Source organism: Hylaeus volcanicus, chromosome 2 (assembly GCF_026283585.1).
Source record: "Hylaeus volcanicus isolate JK05 chromosome 2, UHH_iyHylVolc1.0_haploid, whole genome shotgun sequence".
NCBI lineage: Eukaryota > Metazoa > Arthropoda > Insecta > Hymenoptera > Colletidae > Hylaeus > Hylaeus volcanicus.
This window is the reverse complement of record NC_071977.1, coordinates 23428106-23450331: the sequence shown is the minus strand read 5'-3', so window position 1 is coordinate 23450331 and position 22226 is coordinate 23428106. Positions and strand designations below refer to the sequence as shown.

General features: G+C 37.6%; 1 protein-coding gene across 3 annotated transcripts in view; it reads left to right on the top strand.

Moving 5' to 3' along the window:
• The first annotated feature begins 1320 nt into the window (after nt 1-1320).
• Nucleotides 1321-22226, top strand: part of LOC128885173 (BTB/POZ domain-containing protein 6-B-like) — a 23556-nt gene continuing 2650 nt past the window's right edge. Inside the window, exons 1-5 of one of the 3 annotated variants that reach the window (XM_054139047.1) lie at nt 1321-1788; nt 18578-18816; nt 19893-20065; nt 21000-21256; nt 21502-21893. In XM_054139047.1, coding sequence (XP_053995022.1) covers nt 1761-1788; nt 18578-18816; nt 19893-20065; nt 21000-21256; nt 21502-21893 — 1089 coding nt within the window. In that variant the 5' untranslated portion in view covers nt 1321-1760. Of the gene's footprint in view, nt 1789-6174; nt 7050-16102; nt 16995-18577; nt 18817-19892; nt 20066-20999; nt 21257-21501; nt 21894-22226 lie in introns of those variants that run through there. The other 2 variants (XM_054139046.1, XM_054139048.1) reach the window with 2 other exon arrangements.

Genomic DNA, 22226 nt, shown 5'->3' with positions numbered 1-22226 from the left:
CGACGCACTGTTTCGTTGCGCAGTGTGACAATCGGTGAACATTCATCGTCACTAATTATTACGTCAAACTGATTCAAAGCCAAACATTTCGAAATAAATTCTGAAATTTCAATATTCAACTGCGTGTAGGTATCTGTTGAATATCAGACATCTCTGGACGCATCAAACTCTTGTCTGGTGTTTGAAAAATATTAGGCAGGTCAGTCAAAACTCAAAAGCCAACGGTGAGAGTTCTATTTCTACAAGCTGGCTCTTCGCGAGGCGAGTGGCTTTTATCTGGGTCATTGGCACGTGGAAATAGAGACAGAGAATTTCCTTTGCACTTGACTCTATGAACTAACTATATTTACCACGTATTGCCTATTCGCTCGAGGAAAGTATTAAGTCGCTTGATCGAGTATTAGTAGAGATTCTTTGATTCAATTTCTTATTTAGTGCTGTTGTTGTCAATACTAATAAAAGTATTGAAATGCTAATAAAAATAGCAGCTCTTCATTTTCAAGGATTATCAAAAGTGAAATACTCTTAACAAGTTATTATGTGCTTTAGTTTTATTATTATCTTAAGAAGCTTACATTTTGGTTAATAGAGAAGCAACAGATTCTTGTACATAATTCATTTAATAGAGTTCATAGTTTTGGTTTGATCGCTAAGATACCCTTATAGAAGTGGATGAATCAAGACGAGCTTCTGAAAATATTGAGCTGCAACACAGATGCAATCTATAAATGCAATTTTGCTAAAAGAAAACATTTTCCAAAGTAAGAAACTGGTGGGACACACTAATAAATCACTTTCCGCCCCTCGTCACCACTTCATACGCGAGACCAATGTGTTCTCCTAATCCAGAGCAATAATCAGCTACAATTCATCGAACCCAGCATGAGCAAACCAGCAACAGTTATCATTATTATAACCGCACATAAGTGACTCAAGGAACTGACCGATCCCATCGCCAAGGTTCTCCAGCGTGGAGACCCTTCCTGTCTTTTGGGGTTGATGACGAAGGAATTCGAAGAGTCCACTTTTCAGTGGTTCCTTTCTTCCAAGATTAACAGAAAGAGTATCGTGAAAATGTTTATCATAGAAATTCTCTAAAGGGTCTCTAATTTATTAGACTACAGTAAAATTGTTCTCCAGCATAGAGACCAGTCTTGCATTTCTGGGTTGGTAGGGATGGAATTCGAAGAGTCCACTTTTCAGTGATTCTTTTCTTCCAAGATTAGCAGAGAGGGTAGCGTGAAATTGTTTATCAGATTATAGCAAAAGGGTAGCGATGACCGGCGTCTGCGCGTTGCGGCGGGTGCTATGTATAGCCAATGATACGGCTGATGTTCGGGGCATCGGTTCCTCAGTGCGAATCATATGTTCATTGCATGCCTGGTGACCGGCCAAGGCGTACGGGTACTATGTTCGCACCTCCAAGGGTGAAGTTGCCAAATAAAACACTCTCTAAAACGAAAAATCGCCAGTGAAAGATTCGAGTTCTGTCTCCAACGTTCTCCGTCTCGCTGGAGGTGACATTTACGTATGAAATCCTCCCAGTACATGCGCAGTGTTGAATTTCTACTGAAAAGTATTTTAAACGATAACAAACAATACGATTAAACAACCCCCTGTTAAATAATTCAAATCTGTCGCGTAAATTGGTGGAAAATAAATATACACTGGAGAACGTGACGATGCAAAGTTTCATGCGACCCTCGAGGAATAATAGTGTGCCTGCAAGAATCATTGGAAACTCATGCTCGTAAGGGCGAATGTCAGAGTTGCTGTTTACACGAAAAGGTAATTAACAGTGGAATGCATTTGAGGGTGCCGCTTCTTGCATGTTGAAACGCTTTAACCCTTGTTATAGCAAGTGGGACGGAACACTTTATGACCGTCATTATTTTTCGCATTTCTGTTAAAACAATCGGCGACTTGTTTGGATGAAATTGACTACCTTCTATTGAGAGTTTTTTAAATAATATTTTCAGTGCGAAACATGTCACGTTTCACGTACAAATACATATTTGTTTCGGTTGCAGAATACTCATTCCTGAAATGCGCGAGATTAAAGTAACTTTTAAATGAAATAAACTTTGTAAGATAAAAGTTTTCCTCGGCAAATTTTTTTACAGATTTCTACACTGTGCTCGAAATCATGCGAATCAGTCACCAACAGGTGGCTCGGCTCATTTCTAACTGCGCTCGACTCGCATCTGTTTGTACATACCCCTTTCATAACTCAAAGCCCTTATAAACGTCGTTTTTAATTTAATTTAATTAGGATTAGATTGTAAAATGAAGATTGTTTACAAGATCACACTAGCATCACACTTTCAGTCAGAAATGCAGTGACTTTCTCGTTAAAAATGTTTCTTCGAGAATGAATCGAGCATACCTAAATGGAATCGAGTATTCCACTCCATTTGTCCTAGATGTTAATTTCGGCGCGAGACACCAATCGTGAGACTTCGAAAACCCGGTAGGAAGAACAAACATTTGATTTCCGCGCCGATTATCTTCGCCTTGAAGGCACCGATTGTTTAATCATTGATAATTACTTCCTCGGCCGTTTTAATCGCGTTTACGGTGTTTTCTTTTCGGCTGAACGTCATCTCCTAAGATTACCACAGCAAATCGTTGCCTCCTCCTATTTACTCTCTGCAACTTGGAGTATTTGTTTGTTAAACAGTTTCTTTGTTCGGCGGTTCACCGTTGGCTACTGCGCACTAGGGTCCAATAGTCTACGATAACTAGGAAATAGGATCGAGACATCGAAGAATCTTCTGTAGATCCTCGTAACACAGTACAATTTTACAAGATTGTCATTTGTTTAACTAATGTTATCAATCGTTGCGCTATAACTGAATAATTCCTTTATCAATGAATTCCGATGCGTAATAGTGTTTTGAAAAATTTCCCATCATTTTTCTGATCATTCTACGATCCCAAAGCTCGTTTATGTTCTTCGCAAGCGATAAAATATAAATGCTCTGCCACTATTCCCTGCTTTTAGATTCTTTCCTATTAAATTTGCGTTATCGCAGATTTCTTTATGGGGTTCGATACCATTTTTTAATTTCTGAAAAAGCGCTTCGCGAATGAGATCATTCGTAATACTCGTGACGCGAAAGGAACGTGAGATACCTAGAATGTCAGGGGTAATCGATACATGTTTTCAAATACCAAGGAAATTTCCCGGACGCACAGTAACCTCCTGTGTCTAAAATTCCATTCACGGAATTGTTAGATAAAAAGGCAAACTACTTTTATCGGAACAAATATCAGACAGTGTGGGGATAGTTGGACATCGCATAATACTGCATCCTACGTCACTATTTACTGTTACAATCTTACATTATACGAGCGAAATGCATTGACTGGAAAATATTTTGAAAATGAGAAAGTACACTAACCAGGTTTAGATATAAAAATGTTTAACAAATGATACTGTAATACAATTTCTTCTGCGATTTTGAACAAATTTTATTTTAATTTATTTTTCGAGTAGAGTTATTTTCCACTTTGTCCACAAATAAAAGATTCGATTAAACTCTTTAAAATGCACTTTTAAATATAATTTTAAAAATGTACCGAATTCCAAGTACACACTCCGCTTTACCTCGCTGTGCACCCTTAAGATGATAACGAGATTACGCGTAGCAATTTTTGCGGATTCCCGTCTGATCATCGCGTGCCTATACTACTTGAAATAATCAATGTTTTTCTAGCGTGGAAATCTCACCCACTCGAATCTAAAATAAAGCAGTAACGCTACAACGAAGAAAGTAATATTAACAACACGCAAAATACATTCACATTTTGTAACATAAACGTTACCATAACTTCAGAATTTCCGAAGTTTCAAGAACGCACGATTTCGAAATTTTATGGAACTCTAGAATTTTTATAAAAACAGACAAAGAAACTGAAATCTGTGTTATCGAATGTCATGCGCGTTTCGAAGGTTCATTTTTCCGAGGAAGAACGACGTCCATGTTTCAGAATGGAAAAACTGGAGAAAAATATACCGAATGCGATAAAATCATTACTATTCGATGGCAGCGAGCATGGATTTTGCGCACCAGAGCGTTAACCCTCCTCCTCCGAGAGAGAGGGACTAACAGGGATTGTAGATCTCTGCGGCAAACTGTAGACCAAGAAAGTATTGATCACACGATGGTAGCAACGGTGAACTTTAAAGGGGTTCTTGCACAGATTCGGAATGGAAATTCAATTCTAATTTGTTGGTTCTGAGTAAACAATACTTAAATTGTAAATTGCATAACGTCAGGCAGTAAGAATTGACAAATCCTACTAAAAATGAACTCCCAGATTTTCTCCACCCTTAGAAATAATAGTTGCAAGCTCTTGACTGACTACACAAATAATTGCTTTTAAATACTCAATTGTTTCATGATTTCTTTATTTCTTTTTGCTGTGAATCTAAATTAACAATCCAGACAAACTTTACATTCTCAGAAATAGGGAGAACTCGATAACGATGTAATGCACAGTTTATAAGGGTGCACAGTCGTATAACTTGACCATAATACCTAATGTACCAGTCTTACATTAGTTTGCTTTGAATAATTGCTTTTAATAATTGCTTTTAAATACTCAATTCTTTCATGTTTCCTTTATTTCTTTTTGCTGTGAATCTAAATTAATAATCCAGGCGAACTTTACATTCTCAGAAATAGGGAGAACTCGATAACGATGTAGTGCACAGTTTATAAGGGTGCACAGTCGTATAATTTGACCATAATACCTAATGTTCCAGTCTTACATTAGTTCCTTCTTTACATTCATTTCATTCTTGCTTTACGTTACTTCGCAATTTTACTTGCACACCTCTCTTAATGATCCTCGTTACACTCGAATTCCATTGATCGCCGATGACAGTGTCTGCTCGCGAAGCCGCGTTTTCCACGAAGCAAAACAATTTGCATCGGCGTCGTCGCACGCGATTCGACAGGTGCGAGCGGTAATAATGAAAGGATCATGTTGCCTTTCAGTTTTCAGGTAAATCGTGGACATCGTAAACACGAAACCGCGGAGGATCGCTTGGCAGAGCTTTGAGTAAGCCGAAGCGCGCGTTTACAAACCGGGTAGTGCATATTTTCCCACCCACTCGTGACTCAGATTGCGAAAATAGTCAACGAGTCAGCTGAATTTCGAGCCAACTATACACGCGTCCAAGGGGTTCGAAGTGAATCTACCTGCCATATGACGTTTTTAATGATCAGAAAGTTAAACAGACGGTCAGTCGCGAATTTGATAAATTCTTGCGTGTCACCGTGAATTTTATAGCATCGACAAGCGCGCGAGTAATGGGAGCACTTCAATAATCAAACACAGAGCTAATTGCAGCTGTGGCTTGACACTTTACGGGTGTTCGAACAGCAATATTTATTACGTTTCGATTCAGGGATCTGTGACTATTTGTGACCTAATTGAATTGGAATCTAATTATCATGTGAGAATTGAAACTTCCAAACAATATAGAGTTCACTTGGATATTGGCATACATATGTACGTTCGTTTTCATAGTAAGATTACCATTATTTGCGATCGCGATACCTTTTAAAATTAAAAAATATACAATATTAAAGTAAAACAGCATACTTGCATGACGAAATCAATCTACAGATAAAGATTGCTTTGGGTTGTGTCTATTCGATTGAAGAAAAAAGAAAATCCATTTAAAATTCATCCTTCAAAGGGTTAACAATTTTTTTAAATACCTAAAACTTGTAGTAATATGTAGAAAGAACCCACATTGCAAATGACCTTATGGTTTTCCCCCCAAAAATCCTAAAAATCACGTATCTAGACGACCTAGCCCCCCCCTCAAGTGAAGTAACTTTAAGAAAAGGGAGATTTCCTTTCGTTTCCGGGTTTATTCCATCTTCCATCTCCCTCTCCATCTCTCTCGCTCCACATTATCTAGGATTCTTACCGGTGAATCGTTTCTCGATGATCAAACAGAAGGAAAATATACGCCGGTCGGTAAGCGAGGTTTTATTCCATTCTCGCTTTACTCGTAGAGTACACATCCATTGCACCTACACATTACCGCGCGCGTATACAAATGATTTATCACGTGATTCGTTGTAGACAGGATGCTGGCGGTCGCTTTTGAAACCGCAAAAGCGCATCGACTTACTGCTAGTCGATTCATTCCTTCGAGTGTCTTTCGTGCGACACGTATTTTGGCGCCTACAGCTCCAAGGTGTATTGGTTTCAGTTTTGAACAACTCTTTCTTTTTTTATAAAGAAAACACTCTAGTTTGATCTAGCAGGCACTTTTGTTCGAAGTAAACGGAGTCGATGGATAACTATTTTTGGAGAGTTGTTACTCTTGGGGAAAAGTGACAGAAATGTATTGTTATTGAATATTGAGTGATAGTACAACCACGTGGAGGACTTTTTAAAACACTCGATGTGATGTGAAAGATTTTTTTATTTGAAACATACACGTCTAATTAATCACTTAGATCTATACAAACCGAATGAAACGTGTGTACAAAGTGTTTAACAAGGGCTGGAGTTAAGAATGAAGTAGGGTCTTGGACTCGTTCAAATAATCGTGGTCCGTCTGGCTTCTATACTTTTAAACTTCGTATCAAAGATAGGAAAATTGGAATGAAGCTGTTTATTGGTCTTAGAAGCAACACGAAGAATTTTTTAAGAACTTGGAATCTATTTTTTGGGACATCTTGATACTTCATCTGTGCGGAACGTGAAGATTTCGATGCAAGATAAGCAAATCAGTGTTGAATAGCAAAGGGCTCGAGGTCGTGTCTCTTCCTGGAGATGAAAAACGAACGCGTGCTGTGAATCAATGATATCTGAACTGTTTTCGTGCCGCGACTTGATGACATCGGAACTGCTCGACTGTTTCGCGTGCGGCTTGTTACGGGTTACGATCGAATGGATCGTTTTCCTCGCGAGCACGATCTACAGGAATTGCATCGACAAAATCGATGGTGACTTTGTAAACATGCGGCTACCGTCGTTTGGAAATAAACACGCGGAGGAGGAGCACGTGGGGAGAGGTGAGATATTTGCAAAAATATGATGCAGGTCCCTATTGATCTGCAGACAATTGACAATTGTAATCCGAATAGAATTGCAATTATATTATAATTTAACTGGCGATACTATCGAATTTTATGGTTTTATTTAAATTTGCTTTGGTCACATTTAAATGAAAACATTGTAATTTAAATAATATTTCAAATATATTACAATTTAACTTGAAACTTTTAATTATATCACTGAAATATGACATAATGTTTTCTGTACAGAGGGCTACGAGTTTCCAACTTACAAATTAGTAACAATCGTCGAATATAGTATTGCAAAGTGTGTAATAAAATTATAGTAGATGTTTAGGCTCCAAAGGTTGACATGTATATTATGCAGGAGGGCAAAAAGCCAAGAATATGATACAAAAAAAAAATATACAGTGGGTGTAGAAAGTATTCGTACACCGATCAATTTCCAAAAATACTGTGTAAAATTGTAATTTATTAACTTATTTTTGATAAACAATGACATTCTACATAATCTCGGAAATCTCTAGAATAGATTGATTAAAAAAAAGATAGCTATTTATGTAAGTGGCGAAATTAACAAGAAAAAAACAATTAATCGATAGAAATGTTGAAACAATAAATATTCGCACAACTGTTTAATTTTTAAAACTTCATTAAAAAAAAAAAGAAATTTACATTAATTTATAAGTATATAATACTTCCTTCGTGGGATTTCCTTTTGATTTTATAATTATCGTAACTCTTCTAAGCATTAAATTAAGTAAATTATTAGTTATTCGAAGTGGGATCTTCTTCAATTCCTTTATTAGAGCCATTTTTAAAAGTACTTTGCTTTGGAAATTTGGTGTTTTCTAATTCGTACGGAGCAATAAACTAATATGTTTACGTTATAAACTCTGCTGTAAATGGTTCGTAATAAGAATCGTATAAACACTTATTGCTTCTATACTTTTACCCACTTTTCGCATTTTTTTGTTAATATCACAAATTATATTAACTAGTAAATGTTATTTGGACTATATCTATCTTAGACGACTTCCGAGAATATGTAAAATATCATTGATTATAAAAAAAGAAGTTAAGAAACTACAATTTCACACAACGGTTTTTTGGGAAATTGATCGGTGTACGAATACATACTACACCCACTGTACATGTCGAATTGAGTAACCTCCTCCTTTTCGAAGTCGGTTAAAAATTACATTTAGCCAATACTCTTGACTGGTGACAATCGAAAATTGAGAACAGTTTAGAGGACTCGAGTGTGCATTGTTTAGAGAAAAAATACAATTATTTCAACGAGTCTTTCGTAGTTCAGCGAACAAAACCTCGTTGTTCCCATCCAAGAATATATCCTGGTTCGTTCAATTCGACGAAGACCTTGAAAAAAGCGCAGCCGTTTTTCAAGGTTTCCCCGATACGATGTAATTCTATTAACAACTAATTTTCGCACATTTTGCCATTGTCACTCGACAAGCCACGCCACGTGTGGCAATTGAATTCGCACATTTTTCTTCGTCGCATCGCGCGACAGACTATTTATCGTTTTCTGAACGTGGGGCTCGGTATTGTTATCGAAATTGTGCTTCTTATCATTACCGCGACGACTTTTACGCCGCTTAGACACTGAAGACGTACATCAGAGCGAAAAACAGCCTTTCATGAATGAAAAAGGAAACACTTGATCAAGTTTTTACTTCAAAGGTAAATTTTAAAGACGGGGATAGCAGTTGAACTTACAGAGATCATAAAAGGATAATTAACATGGCTCCTTCGTGTTCTGTGAAATTCCATCGGCCATCATCTCTTGCTCTTCTTCCCGAAGGACCTTTTTCGAAGGTCTGCGAGCCATTGACTTTTTCTCGTTGCCATTTCTTTTCACAAGGTTAATCTGGTCATCGTCTGTCACTACTTGACTCATTGGCAGCCAAGAACATGGATAGAGTGCTGAGAGTGCTTCTATTAACTAAAAGATACTTTATGGTAGAGTCACGACGACGCGTCAAGGGCCCGCAGGCCTAACGACGCGGGGGTTGCAACTTGCAACGCGCTTTACATACCTCTCAGGCCCAGCGACGAAAACTCCTCTTGGGACAAACCCAAAAGACAAAGGCGATGAAAAGGAAGGAGTCGAGAGAGGGTGATCGAGACCCCAGTGAAAAGACATAAGTTGCACGTCGTTGATTAAAGAAAGTTATCGTAGCCTTGTTGTTCGCAGTTTCACGGACTAAACGTAGTCCATCTCTACTCGTTATATCAAATATAGTTCCTCACTTTACTAATTCAATCGGACCACTAATCGTTTCCTCTCCACCACGTAAAGAAAAATCCTACAATTGTACTAAGTGTCAGGCGTAGAAATTAATTATACCTTTCCGAAGTAAACTTACCATTTATTTATAAAGAAAAATTGTATTTAGATCCATTGTAACATAACAAAACGAGCAAATATTTCTACTTTTTAGAGTTATAAACGTATCGATATAAAGACGCAGAATTTATTTCTGCACCTAATAATTATTTTTATCGGCATCGAAAATTGACTCGAAAAAAAATCTTGATTTACACCTCTAGTAAAAATGTTAACCATGTTTGGTTGGGACTAATTCCTATGCAAGTTACTTTCGAGTGTTTTATCCATGCTGTGCTGAAACCAAACAGCGAGAAACAGAATTTTTGGCAATAAACCGCAATGCCACGCAACGAACTTCTTATTTCATTTTTTTTTTTTCCTTTTAAAAACAGAACGTGACGCGTGTAACGAAGGCGATTTCGATTCTTAACGAAAAGCGTTGCGCATACGAGACGTTCATTACTGTTTCAAGGCTTTGTCTCGTATACTCGCACGCTCCTATTTCGTCTCGCTGCTTTTTCTATCACCCTTTTCTTCGTTTCTTGCGGACATTTCTCGTTTTCAGCGTTATTGTGCTATTACCTAAGACGTTTACTGTCCAATCTACTAGAGCGTGACGAATTAACATAAATAAAAAGGCGATCCTGAAACCTGTTCGACATGTCAAGTGTCTATACTATTTTTTTGTTCTATTATAATCCTACATCTTTCTCAACATAAACACGTTTAGACTAAACGAGGAAACCGGAATGTTTATTATCTCGCGCAGGCCTCTTAACGAAGAACAGTGTGCCCGCAATTATCCGTTCAACGTTAATTTTGCGAACTGGCGCGGTTCGAACTAAAAACCAACCCGAGCATTTTGCGTAAGAAGACATTTCCATTACGAAAGCTTTAAGAGTTACTGATTCTTATGTAGTAACAAGTTATTGTAAACGTTAACGAAGGGATGAAGTGCGTTGTTTCTAGGCACGTTATTACGTTAGGTTGTCTTGAAAGTTTTGTGTGCCACTGTTTATATAAATAGGCAACCTTATCTCTTATTGGTCGTCGTTGATGTTATAACACTAATTGAACAAAATGGATCGTATACAACTGAATGATGTAACGTAAAACATAAAATATTGTGTATGTGCTACTCATTAATAAAACGAAAGAAACGTTTGGACCAATGATAACCTGGTAAACGATGTTCAGCGAAATTAGAGTAGCATTACTGTTGCCGTTTCTCGCCAATTGAAGGTGATTATGTGGGCTATGGATTACGGCAGGCACAAAAGAGTTGTATGCGGGCGAAGGTGAATTAGATGGAAGACTTTCGATTCGAATGATCTAATCGAGGGTGGTAAACTCGAGATGCTTTGAAGAAGATGCTCGTTTAAGACTTCCCACATGCGATTCATTTGTTGCCTTTGATCATTTATGCAATAAACGGTCCAAGAAAATGAGAACCGTAGTCTCATGCTGCCTTCTATTTACATTCCTGGCACGATGAATTTCAAAATGATACTGGAGATGCAATTTTTATTACATCGCGACACAAAGTTACATAAGTAAATAGACCATTACTCCAACTATTCGTTGCATTCAACGTGCGACGTTGCATATTTTCTATACTTGCTTATCAATATATGTCACAGGCATAATTGCGCGTTTAGAACGCTTTTTATTTTTAATTGCACATTGTTATCTGGGAACGTTAATTTCTTCTTTTACGTCGCAAGGACTTGGAAATTAGTCGATACGTGCACAAATAGATAACGAAGATCTCGAGACCATGGAATCAGTTAGAAAGGGCTCTAATAAATCTTTTTGCATAAGTTCCTGGGATTTATGAAGAGATACTTTTCATTCTAGGCACATATTAATTTTAATTTAAACAGCTTTCATCATTTTGAATATTCTAAAAATGTGTAGAGATCGTTGCCCGGCCATTTCCATGAAAAACTGAAAGAAACGTGCCAAATAGAGAGTCATAAATATTACGCGAAGTGGCTGCCTTTTCTCTGGAATTGAATGGGCATTAGCATTACAAGATATGGAAGAGTAAACAAACGGCTGAAACCTGAAATGGGCAAGGGAAAAAGTCCAATTTCCTTCGACAGTGTCTCTATTCACGAACTCCATACCGATAAGCAAACGACACAGCAATCTGACTGACATTTCTCAACCAGACTAATCGCTGGAACCTATTCAAATAATTTATGCTTCCAGTTATTTTGCTTTCATACAAAATAAAGCTCTTTGTAACCGATACGATAGTTCGTTACTCAATTAATTAGTGGTTTTTCCCAGCAAACAAAAGCATTTCCAATAGTTTCAAATTTTATTTCCTAAAAAAATGCTCACTTCAATTTCTCATTTGCGATATATCCACTGCTTGCAATTCACTTTTGATATCATTGTTAACAGCACACTCTCGTAATTACAGTTTTCCCTCGTTTTTACGTTTCGTAGTATCCGCTTCTTTTCGTGGCTAATTATTCCGTTTACCATTTACCATTTTTCCACCGTTTGGTTCGCGGCGCGTTTGCGTTGAAACGCGTGTGTTTTTATCATACAAATTCACGCACTACTTTTTGCCGTGCACGGTGATCGGCCGGTTGACGAGAGCACAAGGCACGCAATAACGAGAGACAATATATTACACGTACGAGCAGGGACTTCGAGGCCACGCTGCATACGCCTACGAAGAAAAATGTCGAAATATATCTTGCAAGAGGCTGTGACTGTCCACGGTGCACCTTATTCTTCTTACATCAACGCGTAAAGGGATAACGCTATCGACCTGTCGAGTCCCGCGTCGATAATTTTTTATAAGAAAAATCAATCATTTAATCCACAATTAAATTTACTATTTTCTTTCATAGCTATGAAGTTTCCACTGGGTTGCTTTCACGCCTTACCTCTTCTCTTCTCCCCATCAAAGACTACGAATTACGTGTACAAATATTTTTACATTATATTTATATTATACTTTATATTTTATATTACATTTTTACGTGTACAAATAATTTACGTCTTGTAACATTGTTTTAAATATAAAAAGAATTCCTTTCCTATGCGATACAGGCCTGAGAATGTTCGGATCTGGTTAATAGCCTGCACGTTTCACAATTTCATTCATTCTTTTTACTATACGGCGAGCTGAATACTAATCGTGTGATACACGCTCGCATAATATTGGAGATAATTACAACGTCGACGTGTCAATACCAATAATGTGTGAGAATCGATAGTTGCAGAAGGTGATATGATCGACGAAAAAATGAATCATGCCTTGAGAAGAATATGCCGCACACATTATGTTACTCATAGTGTGCTCCGACGATTACTCTTGCAATCGCCAAGCGTCTACGTGTGTGAAATAGTTGCGACCACAGAGCCATTACAATGATTGAAAATCGCCTATTCAAATGGGGTAATTAATATTTCAACTCTTTGTATTTAGTAGACTGCAGATTTTATCCATTTGTGATACAATCGAATATAAGTATATATATATATTTTAACACCCCCAGTTCCAAGGTGGATAAAATTTTAAATAAAACGGGGGGTGTTAAAATATATATATATATACATATAGAAACATAGGGTAAACATAATCAGATGCCAAACGAATATGAATATTATTACATTAATTATTAGAATATATTCTACGTTAAATTATGTGTATTTTTCGCATGTTTTCCATATTAGTCCAGAACAACACCATTCATTTAAAAAAGAAAATTAATTTTGAAAGAAATTTGTAGTTGATATCTTTTTTGTTTTATTTAAAATTTTATCCACCTTGGAACTGGGGGTGTTAAAATATTTCAAAATCTGTACCGCCTTGTTAATAAAAAACACGGGCACGGTTTTTTTCGTTCCCCTCAGCTACATCCCACGCCCCTCAAAAACAGTGGGTTCGTCTGAAACAAAGAGATTAATTAATCGAATTAAAAGGCCGCACGAGAGATCGTTTAACTTAATTATTCGTGTTGCAGCCGCAGCGTGTTAACGTTCGTGCTTGCTATTGCACCAAATGATAGTAAACAAACCTACCTCGTCTAGCTTTTTACCACTTTTTTTTTATATCGAATCATTTAGATTTGTTTTCAGTTAAAGATACCTTTTCCGATGGCGTTAGAAAGCTTAACAAATTCTAGAATTAGAAATTGAAAAGTTTCCCACTTCCCTGCTTCTTTGTCAGTGGGCATCTTCCAGAATTAAAACTGGCACAGGTAATTTATGGGTTCGTTGGTCGGATGTTCAAGGGCAGATATGCTCTCGTACGAACGATATTTTCGGTTACAAGAAAAATTGTTGCTAAAATTAATTGACCCCGGTGGCAACCGGGCACTCTAAGCCCATGCCTCTGGTGGCTCTAATTTTAGCGATTCCGTGATTCACAAGCAACGAAAGATTTCATTCGAAGAATTCCTAGTGAATCTGTTGAATTATAGCACTCAGTAATCATCACATGACTGACAGTTTTACTCCATTTCACTTACGGCTCCTTTTTAAATTAAAACAAATTATGTTTCTCGTGTAACTATTTTTATTTGAAGGGACCACGAGTCACCAATACAAGTCGAAAGCTTTTGAATGGTTTCCACTTTGTCTAATTTATTAAATCTTCTGTATTTTATTTGATGTATATTGAAACAATTAGAAGGATTAGGCCGACGTATGAACATGCTACAGGAATAATTTTAATCGCGCCTTCCCGCAGAAAGTCGAACGAGGATATGACTTGTTGATATCTCTCGTTTCAGCAAGTATCCTCTATTTTTTATTTCGCCTTCATAAGTGGCTAGACGTGACCTTGGCTGCGGCTTCTGAAATGAACTCATTCACGCACCTCGCGGAAATCGCATTCGATTAACACTTGCCACGGTATTCGTTTGAAAACGACGCCGTCGTCTGACGAATCCGTCGATTTGATAAGCGTTACGTAAAATTCATGTGTCAACCCTCGAAGATATAATATAATTAATGTGCCTCAAAAATTAGTACACACCTACTTTTGATAGTTCATTTATTTTGCATAAAACGAATTGAAAGCACATTTCGTAGGACTAAAGGTCGATTCAGACTATACGACACGTTCCTTCACGTTCCGGCAACGACACGTACCGGCACCGACACGAAAAAACATTAAAACATGCGTTTTAATGGAACTATTCACACTTAACAGACACCGACCTGAACGTTCCGTCAACGGAAATAGTGTGAATAGTTCCACGTATAATAGTTCCAATAGTCAACACGTTGACTGCCATACTCATTCGCATGGAAGTCTCCACAGAAATAAAATTTCGTCTCGAGACAATTAGAAACTATAGAACCTAATATTTGTCGTATTACTTATTTTTTAATTCTCATCAAAATTAACGAATATTATCCAGACCTGCTTTCATCGATAGTTAGTTCTTTAAATTATTTGTTGAAGTTCTTTAGTAAAAAGCTCCGTCACCCATATGTGGGTGACGTGGCGTTTAATATGTTAAAATGCGTGTTTCGATGTTTTGTCGTGTCGGTGCCGGTACGTGTCGTTGCCGGAACGTGACGGTCCGTGTTGTATAGTCTAAATCGACCTTAATACAGTGAAATGACTCTCTGCAACCGGATGCTTGTATTTACACGGAATGCAAAATGTTATTGTAATATTTCTTGTTTGAAATCGGAGGTATTTATCAGAGCGCCGGTAGACGCAGCAGTTTCTAATGGTTCGAAGTATCGATAAAAGGCATTCCACGACGCCTTCTCGTGGAATACATCTCTGTGAATTTACGTTCAACTATCGCGAGTATGACTACCTCAGCATAAACGAATAAACTCTGATTAATTAACATCGACCAATCGACAGGGCGAGTTTCGAGCAATAGGAAAATTTTAATACCTTCGTTTTTCAAGTTGAAGCTATATAATAGAATAGTAATAAAAGAATTATGTAAAAGACATTGAAGGAGAATGAAAATTAAAAGCAACGAGTTGGTCACCTGAGAATCCCGATTTAAATTTCATTTAACAAGTCTGGAATTATTTGGACAGAGGTCAAATAAAAAAAGAGGGTCCAAAAGTGCAGATAAACTGTTTGAGGTATTACGGAATCGATTGGCAAAACACTCCAAGTCAAATAATTAAAGAATTATATGAAAATTGTTCGAGAAGAGTCAACGTTGTCACAAAGATAAAAGGAGTGTTAAATTCTCCTTCGAAGTTATATTATTTTTATCGAATTTCAAACAGTGTACTGTGCGATAATATTGAGAACATAAAATGTATAAGCTAAATCAAAATTCGTATCGTTTTGAGTATTCATGCACTGCATATCACAAGAAGGGCATTCGTCTAAAATTGATTTACTGGTCACTGACAGTCCCCTATTTACGATACCTCGAGTTGGATACCGGCTGAGACATTCTTCAAGTTGTCCACGGTCGCGAAGCAAACAAACTGCAGCCTTCTCTCATCCTGTCACCGTGAAGTGACCGAGAAACAGTTCGAGGTATCGATAAGGTTCCCTCTCATGGACCACGACGACTCCACGGTGCCTTGGCCCGGGACCTTTACTCGTTGTTTATAAATAATTGCCATCGCGGTCGATAAAACGTGAGCGCATATATTTACATCAAAACGAATCCCATGGGACCTGACTCATTCACTCCGGTCGCATGAGCGCGATCGATCTGTCAGTCGAGCGAGGTTGCTCGCCCGAGAAGGGTGGCTGTCGTCGAGTCCGTCTCCAGGATCGAAACGACTTGTTGATTTCGATCGCGAAACGCAATTGCTCTGTTGTTTTTTAGTGAAATGAAATATTGCAACTGTGTTTGAGTGAGAAAAGTGTGTAAGAAAATAATTTCACTCGCGAATGACTCTTTTTTTCGTTGCATGTATCTCGGTCAGATCGATTTGTTAACGTCAATAAAGAAACACGGTTGTTCTTTTATTCTGTCAGTGGTCGTCGAAAGATAATTAAATATTCCAACGTTTATGAGTGAAAAAAGTGACCACCAAAAATAATTTCACTCACGAAGGAGTCCTTTTTCTCGTCCCTGCAGTGTTTCTCTCGGTTTATCAGTGTACCTCGCGCGTGAATAAATACTGCAACCTTTCCAAGTTGAAAAAAAGTGGCAAAAGATATAATTTCATTCACGAAGAGGTCTTTTTCTAAAATAAACTCCTCAGCGTTGCAACTGAACTTCATTGAACGATAAAAAAAGTGGACACATTGTCATCGACCATCTAAACGAAAATATTCTTCTGTGAATTGTTCCATTGACAGAATCTTTCTCATTGAAAAATAAATGACAAAAGAACCAACGAAGAAGCGTGCGAAGATGACGTGACGATTCGAGTGACAATACTATGTGTACCGCTGTTGGGAAAATGATTTATCTTACGAGCCAGGGTAGAGTTACATTTAGTTAATCGTTAATCGTAACTGAAACCGGAAGCTGGGAAGTAGTGTGTCTTCGTTAGTGGTGTTGCTCGATGCAAGCGTTACTCGAATCGTAACTTTTACGGATCCGATAATCCAAATCCCCGGAAGTGACAAGTTGCGGAGTGCGTCGTCAAAATGACAGTCGCTTACAACGATGGTAAGACATACAGTGGGTGTAGAATGTATTCGTACACCGATCAATTTCCCCAAAAAACCTTTGTGTGAAATTGTAGTTTCTTAACTTCTTTTTTTATAATCAATGATATTTTACATATTCTCGGAAGTCGTCTAAGATAGATATAGTCCAAATAACATTCACTAGTTAATATAATTTGTGAAATTAACAAAAAAAATGCGAAAAGTGGGTAAAACTATAGAAGCAAATAGTATTTGTACGATTCTTATGACGAACCATTTACAGCAGAGTTTGTAACGTAAACACATTAGTTTATTGATCCGTGAGAATTAGAAAACATCAAATTTTCAGGAAAGTACTTTTAAACAGTTGTGCGAATACTTATTGCTTCAATATTTCTATCGATTAATTGTTTTTTTCTTGTTAATTTCGCAACTTACATAAATAGCTATTTTTCTGTTGTAATCTATTTATTCTAGAGATTTCCGAGATTATGTAGGATGTCATTGTTTATTAAAAATAAGTTAATAAATTACAATTTTACATAGTTTTTTTTGGAAATTGATCGATGTACGAATACTTTCTACACCCACTGTATTTGTATACATGCACCGCGAGTAAATCTTTAATAAGCGGTTACGTGATAGAAATTTGTGTCTAGCTCAATTTTTTAGATCTAATAGGAATGCTTCGAGGATTTTCAAAGCATCCTGACTCGTATTGTTGTGAAAGCATTCTAATTTTATTCATTAGAATGGTAAAAGTAATAATTACTCGGTTAATTAGCAATTCACTGGTTGCAATTTTGAATTTATTGTGTTTCTATCATTGCTTTGGTTCCATTATTACAGTAGGCCAAGTGATTGCTTCTAAGCAACGCCTTCAATCATTACGGCGTCACAGCAGAAAGCTGAAATTGCAATCGATAGATACAAAACTTATATTTCGAAACGTCGCCCGTTTGCGAACAGTATTATGGCAACATATTCCCGAAACGACGAGCATTTAAATAAAAATAAAAATCGCAATGATTCGTATCCGAAACATCGATGTTGCAATAAAAGAAAACCAATATCTAGCGCGAGGTATTATCTGCGGCAAATATTGCCAAACCTTTGTATGATTTAGATACTGCAGTTCTTCTGGTGTTTGCAGAGCAGGACACCATCGAGCTTCCCGATAAAACGTGAAAATAAAAACCATGCTCGTTGCTCTGTCTTTTTGTCGTTGTGTCATCCTTGCCATCGTCTTCAGGAAATGATTCATGGGAGATATAGCAAAAAACTGCGAGCAGCGTTACTTTCCTTCGATAAATATTGTCGTAGAACAAACTCTGAGAAAGCTTCAACTGGAGCACTCGAAGAGTACATATAACGGAGTTCTTTAATTAAAACAATTAAAAGATAATACAGTTGAACTACTTAAAGTCGAGAAATACTTGAAAAATGAAAATAAAGGGTATATGAATCAAAAAAATTGTCTAGAGTTTCTAATGACAATTTTGTCCCGATAATTTATTACCGAAGAAAGAGAATAAATTGTATCTTTAAATAATAGTAGTAGCTTCGTTGAGAATTTTAATTTTCTTCAACGTTTCGTTGCAGGCGACAGCTCAAGATGCGTCCGCACCGAGTCTGAGAAGTCGCGGCAGAAAATTCGGGAGGGCGTACGAAACCGAATTTTCTCCAGAGCCATAATTCTTCCCGTAATCGCGCGGCACCCCTCCAAAGAAATTTTGATATTCAAAAGCTCGCCAAAGGACATGTCACAAGCACCACTGATCGTCAACGAAGCATTTCAACAAACCGCGGAACCCACAACCTCCAACATGGTGGTGCTCGAGGTATGGAAAACGATAGTGACCAACGTATGTACTCGAAATTTTACATTAAGTTGAATATTCTACACTCCGTGTACCACTTGTCACAAATTCATTAAGGTTCATTATTAAGGTTACTTTGTGAGATAAGGCCATTTACAATTCTCAATTTAAGCAAACAGAGAGGAATGTTAATATCGAGGTGAACCAAAGGTTCGTGCGTTTTTTACGTTGTTTCAGTTTGTGCAATTTTTTGAAGTCATTAAAATTACTTTTATATTTAATTATTTGCTACATTAATTTATTGATCGTTTAACTTTTTTTCGTTTTAGTAAAATTATGGAAAATGTTGAGATTAGGGTACGTTTACGTCACTAATGGAAGCAAGAGTTTAAAGCTACTGAACCAGCAAAGAAAATATTATATTCAATAAATTAATGTAGTTAATAATTAAATATACAAGTGTTTTTCAAATGCTACAAAATGATATTATAACACTTTGCATATAAAATAATTTTAATGACTTCAAAAAATTGCACAAATTGAAACAACGTAAAAAATGCACAAACTTTGACTCACCCTAATACATTTAATGTCAGTCTAGATTAATATAATACTAACATATAAATTGCTCTTTTAAGACTGTTTCTAAACAGACCAGTAATTAAAGTGTTGGTAAGAATAAAGTACTAGAAAAACTATTATTTTATATGTAAAGCTATATAGTAGAATGAAACATTGTCTTAAATAGTGCGAGTATATGTATAAATACTTTCGCATGAGAATAATATAAACAATAATAATCCAACCCATACTATGTGTGATACTACGAAATGTTTGAATATTTAATTGTTTGGGTAGCTCTAAGATAAACACCATTATAACTACCTGAAACAATGGTGCAATGTAAATTGTTAAGGTTTAAGATTTGTTTATTTTACTTGGGTATTTAGTTTCACACAATAAAGATTATTGCAACTTTTGAATTTTTCTAACGTAAATTGTTGACATTGTTTTTGTTCACTTATGAAATCCCCATCGAACAGCTACGTCGCAGAACAAAAATGATAAAACCTTTTTGTAACTGTGGATAAATATAGGCCGGTCTACCTGGTGACACGTGGAGGTACTGCGTAGAAAGGAAACGTCTTGCGGAGAGGTCAGAGTGGTTCCGCGCAATGCTCGTCGGACCTCTTGCTCCTGCACCGAGCGACCCTCCACCTCTGCTCCAGCTGCAGCACGTTGAAAAGCGTGCCTTTGATTATCTCTTCAGGTAAATCGTGTTATTGCAAACTGAGAACTCGAATAGATCTCACTCACTCTTTGATCTAAATGATAGAATGTTCCGATCGACGGAATTCGTGTTCGAAATTGTTTTAAAAAGGCTCTTGAATAATTTATTCGAGGTACTCGAAGATACATGGTGTAGCATTTGCCACACCTGTCCAGCGCTGTATACTCTGTACAAATATGATACAACGTCGATCAATAGTAGACAGATAATGTCATTTCTCAAAGTAAAACGGAGACACAATGACTTCGATAAGAGAATTGCTAAGTTCGAGATTGAACATTCACGTGAAATTGATCGGTTTCCATTGTCAGGTGAAATGATAAATATTGAGATAATATAAGGGAATAATTCTCCTAGTAAACTAAAATTTTTAAGTACAATGTTTGCAAATTTTGGGGTACAGTGAACTTTAAAAATAATCAAAAGAGCAGATAAAATGAATCTTCAAACTGTTCGTAGCTAATAACAATGGCCTTATAACAAGTGTGGGTTAAGAAAACTGACATCATGACAACTATGTCACTCCGTACGCTCGCTGTAGTGGGAACAATCACTTACTTCTGGATTATTTTTTTAATCACATTTCTATTATTAATTTCTTACAAACGAAAATTATCCAGACCTCAACACGCTGCGAAAAGATGCTGTCGATGCGGGACCCAGAAGATCAATTAAATTTCGAAACGATTGCGATAAATCAGTTGCGGTATGAATAAGACGTAGTGTTCTACATTTGTCAAACATTCCATGAGATTCGAGTGCAAATCGTACAAAGGAATAATTTGGTCCTGGCCGCCTCTCGAAGAACAGGACAAGTTTGATGAAAAAAAGTGTGGTTAAAAATTCATATTCTCGACCTGTCAGGCAATTGTCACTTATCGTGCCAACACGTAGCCTGTCATTTTCTGCGCAGATACCTTCTCGACGAGCCGATACACTTCCAATCCGTGTCGACGGCCAGAACCACCCTCGACGCTGCCCACCAATACCTCTGCCCAGAATTGGCTCGCCTTGCCGCCGAGTACCTCGAAAAGAACCTAAACGCCGGCACTGTGCTCGAGATCTATCAAGGCCTCAGTCTCTACGCGAATCACCCAAGTTTCGGTCTCTCCAGATCGCCTAACTCGCCCACGGCGCCTCCGCTACCTGGAGACGACGCTGGTGAAATAGGTACAACATTTCGAAGGCAAAACATATACTTTATTCTAACAAGTGCTATCGAAAGGTTCTTTGATTAGCCTAGTTTTCATTTATACGCGAAAAAGGGGGGTTCTTTAGGGCGAAAATGTGTTCGAATCGTTGCCATTTTGCTTAAAATCATTTTTTCAAAAATATCGAAAGGTCCACCTGCAAAAGAGATAAGTAAACTCCACTCGTTCACTTGAATAATCGTTAAAATCTTATTAAAATCTTAGCTGCTGTCTGCACGCAACTACTCCACGCCTGCCTGGACATCGTCGACTCGGATCCTGAGGACGTCTTCAGCCAAGAGCACTTCGAGGAGCTGAGCGTCGCCGAAGTCGAGGCGTTGGCGTCTCGTGACACCTTGAGATTGACCAACGAGTCCATCTTGTTCCATGCGTTGGACAGGTGCGCTGCATCCGAGTGCAGAAGACACGGGGTCGAACCATCGGCCATCAACAAGAGGGCCGCGCTGTCAGACGACGTCTGGTATAGTGTTCGGTACCCTCTGATGACCGACAGAGAGTTCATCGAGGGACCCATGGCCAGCGGGATCCTCTCCAGCGAGGAGTCGGCCATCATCGTTGCTATGATCCTGGGACACAAAAATCGCGATGGAGAGGAGGTATGTGAATTTCTATTTTTAAAAGATTTAACCCCTTGACCTACACGTTGTCTCCCGATTGCTCGGGACGTAGTAAACGGGAAAGTTGGAAGTCCAAACGAAGTACCACGAGTCAGACTCGTGCTTATTGTTTGTGACCCAAATTTCTTACCACGAGTCTCACTCGTTGTTGTAGGCCAAAGTGTTAAACATCGTAGAATTTCATTTTGACATCGATGTAAGGAATTACGTTCATTTAAGTGTCACTGTCAGACTAATAATCGTGAAAATTCTTGCGAGGATAACGTTTTGTTTCTATATACATAATTAGAAACAATATAATCTAACATTTAT